This window comes from Vitis riparia, chromosome 5 (genome assembly GCF_004353265.1).
Source record: "Vitis riparia cultivar Riparia Gloire de Montpellier isolate 1030 chromosome 5, EGFV_Vit.rip_1.0, whole genome shotgun sequence".
Taxonomy (NCBI): domain Eukaryota; kingdom Viridiplantae; phylum Streptophyta; class Magnoliopsida; order Vitales; family Vitaceae; genus Vitis; species Vitis riparia.
The window spans coordinates 17,953,825-17,964,688 of NC_048435.1; the positions used below are offsets into that span (position 1 = coordinate 17,953,825).

At 28.4% G+C, this 10,864-nt stretch overlaps 1 protein-coding gene across 1 annotated transcript; it reads left to right on the forward strand.

Annotated features, from left to right (window-relative positions):
* Positions 1–8,198: 8,198 nt before the first annotated feature.
* On the forward strand, positions 8,199–9,902 carry LOC117913869 (xyloglucan endotransglucosylase/hydrolase 2-like). Its single transcript, XM_034828964.1, has 3 exons — positions 8,199–8,595; positions 9,029–9,222; positions 9,309–9,902. The coding sequence occupies exons 1-3, from the start codon at positions 8,323–8,325 to the stop codon at positions 9,685–9,687; spliced, it is 846 nt and encodes a 281-aa protein (XP_034684855.1). The 5' UTR covers positions 8,199–8,322; the 3' UTR covers positions 9,688–9,902.
* The last annotated feature ends 962 nt before the right edge of the window (positions 9,903–10,864 follow it).

Below are 10,864 nucleotides of genomic sequence, written 5' to 3' on the forward strand. Positions count from 1 at the left end.
TTAGAATCATGTTTTCATTCTTATTTCTTTCTAAGGTACTCAAGTCATAGAGTGTTTGCACAAGTTATGACTTATCTAATTAAACACATATTCGCTCTCAAAATGTTCAATATGTTGAACATGATTTTTCTTTTAAATTTGAACCTTGTACTTCTTTATTGATTCTTCAATGACATTAAATTAGCTTAGTTGCACATCACCATTGGTTGTATAAACTCCATCTTAGTTCTTTATCTCAATTTCTAATCCAAATTTTATTTCATAATTGCCAATGCTAAATGTAGTCCCTCATGAGCTTAAACACTTGGAAACATCACATGCCTCTTATTCTCAAACTAAAGTCAATTCTACATCCTCTTCTTTAGGTGTTATTTCACCTTCCTTAGCCAAATCAATCTACTCATGTGTGCTAATCACCTCCATGCCAAGCATCTACTTGAACACATCCTATGGCCACTATGTCACAAAATAATATCTTCAAGCCTAAAAAATTTCATCTTATAATGAAACATATTATACAAGAATCCCTTGAACCAAATTGTATCTCTTAAGCTCTCAAAGACCATAAATGACATTTAGTAATGTTTAAGGAACTAAACGCCCTTACGAAATGGAACACATGAATCACTTTCATTTAACACTAGTTAAAATGTTGTTAGATGCAAATGGGTTTTTCAAATCAAGAGAAACCTTGATAGTTACTTGTACAAAGATTATTTGGTTGCAAAAGAATTCCTTCAATGAATTGAGACGGATTATCATGAGCCTTTTAGTCCAGTAGTTAAAACCATTACATTATGTCATCCATTTATTGCCTTAACCCGAGAATGGCCAGCCTATTTGCCTTTACCAACTTAATGTGAATAATGTCTTCCTTTATGGTTCACTAACTAAACAAAGTTCATGTCTAAACCTCCTAGTTTTGTTGATGATTCACATCCTTATCATGTATATCATTTTTATAGAGCTGTTCGTGGCCTTAAGTTGGCACTTCATGTTGGATACAAGAAAACAAAACTTTTCTTCTAGCCTTTTTATTTGTTAATTCTAAATTAGATTCATCTCTTGTCATATATTATTGCATTATTATCACTATTTATTTCCTTGATTATGTTAATGATCTTCTTATTAATACAAATAACACTATGTTCACCATTCAATTTCTTACTACCTTCTCTAATTATTTCTATATCAAGGACTTGGGCCATCTTCATTACTTCTAGAGATTGAAGTCACTCCCAATTTGAATGTTCTTTAAACAAAAACAAATGCATAAAAAATCAATTGCAAAGATTAAATATGATAAGTGTCTATGCAGTATTCACACTTCTTTCAACGACACTATTGGTTCTTCGTAATGACTTTTCCTTTACTAATGAACTTAGTTTCAAAGTGTTGTTGAAGCATTATAATATTTATCTCTTTGCAAGTTAAATATTATTTATTCTGTTAATAAGCTTTCTCAATTTATGCATTGTCCAAGTGAAACACACTAGGTTGCAATGAAATGCTTATTATGGTATAAAAGCATCATCCATCAGACATTGATTAAGCTAGTTTTAAAGATGACAAAACTTCCACCGCTGCTTATATTGTTTATTTGGATAGAAGTTTTATCTTACAATGTTCTTAAAAGCAAAAGATAGTTGCACAAGCATCAATTGAGGCTTAATATCGTGTAGTGATGTTTGCTACTATAAAGCTTTGTTGGCTACAATTTCTCCTTAATAAACTCATGATATTTTTGTCTAATGTGTCTACCATTCATTGTGTCAATATCTATGCCACTTACTTTTGTGGCAAACTTATGTTTCATTCTTGCATGAAACCAATCTCTATTAACTATCACTTTGTTTGAGATAAAATTGAAAATAACTTACCATCTACCTAGTATGTATCTACCAAATACCAACTGGTAGATGCACTAACCAAATCCATGTCTTGATAGTAGTTTACACTTTTTAGTCCAAGATTGAAGTCTTTAATAGGAGCTTCATCTTTTGTTGCATGATAAACAAAATCAAATTATTATAGGTTAATCTCAATGAATTATGCTTATAAAGAATAACATGAGTATATTATTTCTAAACAATGAATTGATGTATTCTTGATTATTTGTTTGAGATAAAGTTGAAAATGACTTGCCATTTGCCTTATATGTATCTACCAAAGACCAACTAGCATATGTACTAACTAAATCCATGTCTTGATAGTAGTTTACACTTCTTAGTCCAAGATCGAAGTCTTTAATAGGGGCTTCATCTTTTGTTGCATCATAAACAAAATCAAATCATCATAGGTCTACTTCAATGAATTATGCTTATAAAGAATAACATGAGTATATTGTTTCTAAACAATGAATTGATGTATTCTTGATTATCATATATATATATATATATATTTGTGTGTGTAAATATGTATGTATATTATTCTCATCAAAGTATTTATCAATGTCCTCTTAACTTTTCATAAATTGATAATAAACAATATCTTACAAAAGGTACGAGTGATTGAATATTTCAAATTAATAAAATGTTGGAATTGTTCTCTAGCTTGATACGCAAGTTTTAATTTAGAACCATCACGAGTCATGCTTTCTTCAATCATAACAATGTGGTTTTTTTTTTACTAAATCGAACTTACACCAATAGATACAAAAACCCATTTATGCCCCTTTTCATATAAAATGTCAAGAAATACAGTCTTTTTTGACAAATATATATATATATATATCTTTGATAGCAAAATTTTAAAAATCTAATAATAAAAATATTTAATATAAATAAATAATTTTGTAGAAAAACTTTAAGATCTAATATCAATTCCATATTTAGAAACACATTCAATTTGATATATTTATCATTTTTCTTACCAATAGTCAAAGTTCGGTGAAAAGCCAAAGCATGAAAAAGTGTTGAAAAACTTTAGTTGAGATTAAGAAAGATAATGAATAAATATCAATGTCCAACCTCGAACTTATCAAAAACAGTTAAATGGTCACAAAAAGTTTTTTTAAAAAATTATCTTCTTTTGTGACCGTTTGAAGGTTTGCTCTCACTTTTATAGACAATTGCATGTTAGGATATTTATCTTTTTTTTTTTCTTTTTTATCTTTTTATCTTTTTTTTTTTTTTTTTCAAAGCAGTGGGCCTTTGGTCATTAATTATATGGTTTCTTTCATTTATTTATATGTCCTTTTCTTTTTCGGTTTTTTTTGGAAGTGGGATTTAATTATTTTTTTAGATTTATTTGCATGTCATGTTGTAAGTGTAATTTCTGATTTTTAAAAATAACTGAGGTTATGTTTGGTTATCAAAAAATTTGAGGGAAAATGTAACAAAAAGAAAATAGAAAGAAAGAAAAAGTAAAGAAAAATAAAATAATAGATTAAAAGTCAATAAATTATTTTTATTTACTACTTAAAATTCATTTTATTTATTTTAACTCATTGATATAAATATTAATAGCATATTTAGCAATTGTTTTTAAGAATAGTTTTTTGTTCTTAGAAAAAAAAATACTTTTGATAACTATAAACTATTTTATGTTCTTAAGAACATAAAATATGATATTTACATAAAATATCTTTTAATTATTTTTTATTATTATTTTTTTTTTTTAAGGATTGTTTTAAAAAATAATTATACAAACATGTCAAACGATTAAAAATAAAACACCGGATATAAAAATCATTTTTAAAACATATTAAAAAATATTAAAAACATGTTAAAATATCTCAAGTTTTCAAACAGACTTTTATTCTATAAAATATTAGAGAACAGTTTTCAAAAATTATTTTCAAAAACTGTTTTTAATGACTGTTTTCAAAAATAGTTATTAAATAGAGTCTAAATAATTTAAAAAATGTATAAATTTTTAACTAATTTTAATTATATTTAATTTCCTTTGACATTTTTTATAAGACAACTAAACATAAGAAAATCATTTTTCTTTATATATATATATATATATATATATATATATATAGCATTTTTCGAGACCAAACATAACCTAAGAAAAAACATAGGAAAGGAAATGAAAACAAATGATTTCTCCCTTCAAATCATTAGTCGGATTTATTTGTAAATTCAGAAAAGAAAATAAATGTTTATAACTTAAATTTTCTAAAATCTATATATTTAAAAAAAATATCTTAAATGAAAAAAAGTTTATCATTCATTCATTCCTCCTTGATGTCATGACCTCGATATGTAAAGCATGTTTTTCATATGAAAAGGTTTATCACTTCCCCCTCCAATCCCAAAAGATAAAAAGAAGATAAAGGAGACACCAAAAAAAAAGAGGGAAAAGAATGAATGCTTTCATCTTTGCTTTGGGGCCATTGCATGCCTCTAATGATTATATTCCGTGGCTTTTGGAATGGGTTTTTTTTTTTTTTTTTTTTTTTTTTTTCCGACCCAAGACAAAAAGAGATGCTTTTTATCTGTCCTTTTACCTCCTTTTCTTTTTCTTGCAATTCAAATAATTTATTTATTTATTTATTTTTATGTTGAACATTTCTTATGATTGTATGGAATAGTTTGAAAAAAGAAATTAAAATAAATGCTTTAGAGAGGTATTCAAACATAAAATTTTTATGCTTACTTATTTTTATACAATTGTAATTTTTAGCAAAGCATTGCTTAAAAAAATTAATTAATATAAATAATTTAAATTTTAATATATTTTCTACTGGTTTCTATAATTTCTTCTAGGAATTGGTCTCATGTTAAGAGTTTAGCTTAAATTGATTCTATATATGTTATTGGTTTATTATTTCACAACCTAAATTTTTAGTTTATTATTTTTAAAGCTTAAATTTTAGTGTGGATTAATATCTAAGCATCACAAAGAAAAAAAGAGAAACTTATGATATGTTTCTCTTATGTTTGGCAAAATAAATAAAAAAATAAAAAATTTAAAATTAATAAATTTTTTTTATATCTTTTAAATTTCTTTAATTTATTTTTCATATATAAAGATTAAAATTTTAAATATACATAAAATTTAATTAATTTTAAATAATTATTTTATTTTTTAATGTGAAAAAAATCATTTTCATTTTTTTTAGTACTTAATATATATATGATAATTAGGTTTCATGAGTTGGTGGGTTCCTACTCTAATGATGGGAATGATCTCATAATGAAATGAAGTTTGAGAGCACCCATCTACAATGAGTGGTGGAATAGATTCATAGTTTAGCATTATGTAGTTCTACTTTCTCTTTTATAGGTGAAAACAAAAGTATATAAAGAAAAGAAATAACATGTGATATATAAGCATTGAAAAAGAGTGACAAAATTGAAAAAGGTGAATGAATGAAAGGAGTGTGATGTGAAATGAAATAAATCAAAGTGTGAAGAATCCAAATTAGAAGGCATCTTAACAAACAAGCTTTGAATAATAAAGCACCCACTAATTATACCAAGTGGTCCCTTTCCTACTACCAATGCTCTTGTTTTTTGATGTTACATTGCAACCACTACCCTCACCATTTTTGTCTCCATCTCAACATTTTCAATCTCATTAATTTCATTTCTAGGGTCAATCAAATGCTGATTTTACTTTCTAATGGTAGCCAACTAAATGAAAATGAAACAATGATTAGTTTTTTTTGACCAAATTCTCATTAATTCTTTCACAAACATATTCATATAACATGAAAGGTGAGTTCAATAGTGTGTCCACTTTAAGGTGTTTTTAAGAGAATTATCGATTAAGTCTTTCTTCATAAAACACTATAAGTGATGCCCTAGTATCAGTGCTCTTGTTTTTTGATGTTACATTGCAACTACTACCCTCACCATTTTTGTCTCTATCTCAACATTTTCAATCTCATTAATTTCATTTTTAGGATCATATACAAATGTTGGCTTTACTTTCTAAGGTAGCCAACTAAATGAAGATGAAACAATGATTAGTGTTTTTTTTTTTACCAAATTCTCATTAATTCTTTCACAATCATATTCATATAACATGAAAAGTGAGTTTGATAGTATTTCTACTTAAAGTGTTTTTAATTAATTTTTTAAAAGTATTTTTAAGAGAATTATCGATCAAATCTTTCTTCAAAAAATAATATAAGTGATTTTTCAATACTATAAATAATTTAAAAAATTTTTAAAAGTGTTTTTTAAATTTATCAAGCACCTAATTTTTTTTTTTTTTACAAAACACTTTTTAGGCTAAAAACATTTCTTAAAATCACTGCTAAATAAACTCAAAATAGAATATTTTGATATTAATCTTTTTACCCCTTAACTCAATTTTATTAGAAGAAAAATACTTTTTTAAATTTACAATGGAAATTAAAACAAAAGCCATTTTATTTTATATTTATTATTATGTTCAAATACTTATTAGAACTATAAATAAATATGGATATCAAAGATTAAATCTTATGAAAATGAAAATTTACTCTATTTCTCTCATCTAAATAATGTTATTATACAAATCTTCTTTGATGCTTATGCTTATTTATGTTATTATTTAAATACTTTATATATCAAAACCCATCCTTCAATTAATATGAAGAGTTGCAATGTCCTCATTAAATGGAGTTGGTGATTGGAATCAAAGTTGGAAGCATTCAAATTCAAAACCCTAACATAGAGATTGGTCAAACAAGCATTTAGGCCCACACCCTATTTTTCCTTTTTCTATGTGCATGGCATCTTGTTTAAAGTAACCCTTTTCCACCGCCACCCATCAAACTATTTGCTCAATTTAAATTTTCTTTTCAGGAAAATATGCAAATAATAATAATAATAATAATAATAATAATAATAATAAAATGATACTAAGGGGAACCCAAATCAAAATTTGACAAATCTTGGGAAAATCATTTGTCCCAAACTAAAGATTTTTTAGAGCCCTTAGGTTTAAACTTAATCTAAAAATATAATTTACTTTATAATTAAAAAAATGTTTGATAAAACAACTTATGTTTACAATCACTAATTTAATTTATATTAATCTCAATTTTTTTTATAAACATATTTTTAGATTTAAATAAAAATAAATTAATCATTTTAATTTAATATTTAAAATCATTTTTAAATTTAAATTATAATATGAAGTTATTTTTATAAATATATTTAATTTATTTAATAAATAAATTAAGTTATTAAGTTACTTTAAATTAATTTACTAAATACCATTTAAATTTAAAATTAATTTATAAATTCAATTAAAATGTCACAATGTTAGGTTTTGCCATGAAGTCATATCTTCACAAGCAAAAGAGACGACTCAATTCCAAAGTCTAATTGGTCTTTGCTTTAGAATCCAAAGCCTAGTAAAACAACGTCGATTCCATTCAAAGATTTTGAATCTTCTAATCTATGAATTTGTTTGAATAAATCTTAATAGAAATTTGAAAAACTCAATACATAAAATAAATATTTATATTTTAATTTAATATTAGGAAATAGTAAATAAAGAAAATAAGGAAGAAGAAAACACAAATTTAACATGATAAATACAAGAAATAGCAAATATAATAGAAACTACTTAAAGAATCTTCATTCCTCATATGAAAAAATAAGAAAAAAATTAATTAACTTTTAAATTTGCTTATATTTTTGCCTTTTTTTTTTCATTCTCTTTTCTCAAAATTCCAACTTTAAATACTAATAAAAAACTAATTTTTATGCTCATATCAAGTCAAATAAAAAAAGAGAAATATGGCAAAACCATGAACTAGGGAAATTCAATTCAAAAACATGATGAGGGGGTTATAGTGAGAAACAAATCCCAAAGCAAATGTCCATTGGAATTGACATTTCATGCATTTGAACCACATAAACGTTGGCGTGTCTCTTAAGCCTTTAATTCATGTGACACTGACTTGGAATTCATCCTTGTTCCTTACCACCACCGTATATTTCCAATGCCATAATTCTTTTGAATTTTTTTCATTTCAAATTTGATATTAAAAACGTACATAAAGAGAGAGAAGAAAGCAATGAGGGGCGGTGAGGAATACCCACAAACAAAAGTTGTTATATATCCACCAGCTGTAGGCATCATGGGTTGAGGACCCCCCAACTCACATACAATCATAATAATTTCTTTAAACCCTTTCCTCCACAAGTAATCACCCAATCCCTGCCCTCCCCTCCCACCTCGAATACCACCAAGCCCTGCCACCTTCCACTTTGCGCAGCTGTCTCCAGTTGTTGCCTCACTCACGCGTCTCCCCCATCACCCACCATCTCACTCAAGTCTAAACCCCTATATATATACCATTTCCTCCCTTTCCTAAAACCCCACATCCAATTCTACAAACCCTCTCCTCTTCCCTTCTCTTCTCACAAAATGGGGTCTTCTTCAAATGGGTATTCAGTGTTTTTGTTGCTTTTTGCAGTGGTGGTGGCTACTGCCTCCGCTAGTAACTTCTATCAAGACTTTGACCTTACATGGGGTGATAATCGTGCTAAGATCTTCAATGGAGGACAGCTGCTGTCTCTCTCCCTAGACCAGGCATCTGGCTCTGGGTTTCAGTCCAAGAAGGAGTATCTGTTTGGGAGGATTGACATGCAGCTCAAGCTTGTCGCTGGCAACTCTGCTGGCACCGTCACTGCCTACTACGTATGTCTTCATCATTCTCAAACTTCATCCCTTCAAATACGGGTGATAATGATTTTTACATAGAACCAAAACAAAAAACGGTGGAAGTTGCTTGAATTAATTAATATGTGTGCATGCATTTAGTGTATGAAGAAAAATTTCACAACTTGGAACATTATTTCTTTTACTTCTTTTCTTTCTTTTCTTTTTCTTTTTCTTTTTCTTTTTGGGAATTCAAGAGTAGTTTTGTCTCCTTACGGGTACATAGTAATCATAAAAGGTTCTTTTCAAAAATTATTTGTCGGTTTCCAATTATTAAAGGGTGAAAGATACTGTTTTGGTCAGAAAATAAGTTCTTCTATTCATCAACTCACTCTGAAGCTCTTTCTTTCTCAAGAAAATAACTTTATGTATAATGAAGTTAGAAATTGAGGCTATAGTATTTGTGATGCAGTTATCTTCTCAAGGGTCAACCCATGATGAGATCGACTTCGAATTCCTGGGAAACCTGAGTGGAGATCCTTACATCCTTCATACCAATGTATTCACTCAAGGGCAGGGCAACAGGGAGCAGCAATTCTACCTCTGGTTCGACCCCACCCGTAACTTCCACACCTATTCCATCATCTGGACCGCCCGACACATCATGTACGTGTAAACCTAAACCCACCTTCCAACTCTACTTCCATTTTTCTATAAACTAAAACTGAACTGGGTGTTGGTTTTTTCTTCAGTTTCTTGGTGGACAACGTTCCCATAAGGCTATTCAAGAATGCAGAATCAATGGGAGTTCCCTTCCCAAAGAACCAGCCCATGAGGATATACTCAAGCCTCTGGAACGCGGATGACTGGGCCACAAGAGGAGGGTTGGTGAAAACTGACTGGTCCAAGGCACCCTTCACAGCATACTACCGGAACTTCAGAGCCAACTCCTCGACCCCCACAAGTTCATTCCCTGACAGTACCTTCCAGACCCAAGAACTCGATTCCTACAGCAGAAGAAGGCTGAGATGGGTTCAGAAGAACTTCATGATTTACAACTACTGCACTGATCTCAAACGCTTTCCTCAAGGTGTCCCTGCTGAGTGTAAGCGCTCAAGGTTTAATCTCTAGAACAGTATGGGTGGAGTTTATATAAGGGTGAGGCGTGAATATTATTCTTTTGTTGTTTCCTCTCCATCATGGGCTTGGTGCTTATAAGTCATAAGTTACGGTACAAATAAATTATTCTTTGCTTTGTATGTAAGGGTTAATTATTGTCATATATCAATCTGTTTTTGTATTTCAAATAATAATATAATAAATTATATGGTGTTGTATTTTTGGAATTTTGGAGAGGACCCAGTCCAAATCAAGCAATGTCTCCAATTGAATATAGGAAGTGCATAGTCCTTTCTCTCTGTTAACGTTTTGTCTGCCATGATATTTTATTTTTGGCTTCAAGTGAAAGGTTGAAAGGGAAGGTAAAGTCATGATTTTACATGGTAAAGTGTAATCACAAAATGTTGAAAAATAATCCTGACTTAAAATTTTAATCTCAGTTCATTAATGCCATGGCAATCATATATGCTACAAGTAACATGGATTTTACCAAATTTTAAAATCATCAGCCTTTAATTAATCATTGATATCAGTATTAATCATCTAAGCCAACTCGACTTGATCACAACCAAACATTTGGACTGATTTAGACAATCATTTTTAATACTAGAATTAAGTTTGAGTTGGATTTTTTCAATTCAAACTCAATTTGAGTTAGGCATAGATTAAGGTTCAAACAACTTGATCCTAGCTCGGACTTAATTCAATGTTTTTATAATATTTATAATGCATATTATCCTATATAATAATATTTATTTTCTTTTTATATTTTTAAGAAAAAAATATAAAACTATATTACATTATATATTTTTCTGAAATTAAAACACAAAGAAATAAAACTCAAAAGATATTCTTAAGCATGGCCCTTTCCCATGATGGGATACATATCTTTATGTCTATGGGTGTATGTGGATAAAGTAAGTTTGTTCCTCACATGTGAAGTTACAATTAAGTCTCCAGTCAAAAGCAATAAAAAAGCACATAGTAATCCACTAAAAGTAAGATTCAAATGTCAAAAGTTAAAAGTGTTACGATAAAAGTCTTTTTTACTATTCACTATTCACATTATGGGTGATTACTATTCACCGTTAAAGTCAAATGTCCACAATGACCTATTGTTTCCTTTGTACTGTTTAATATTCTTGTCTTAAACTATTTAAAGATGTTCGTTCCTCATTTGTAAGCATCT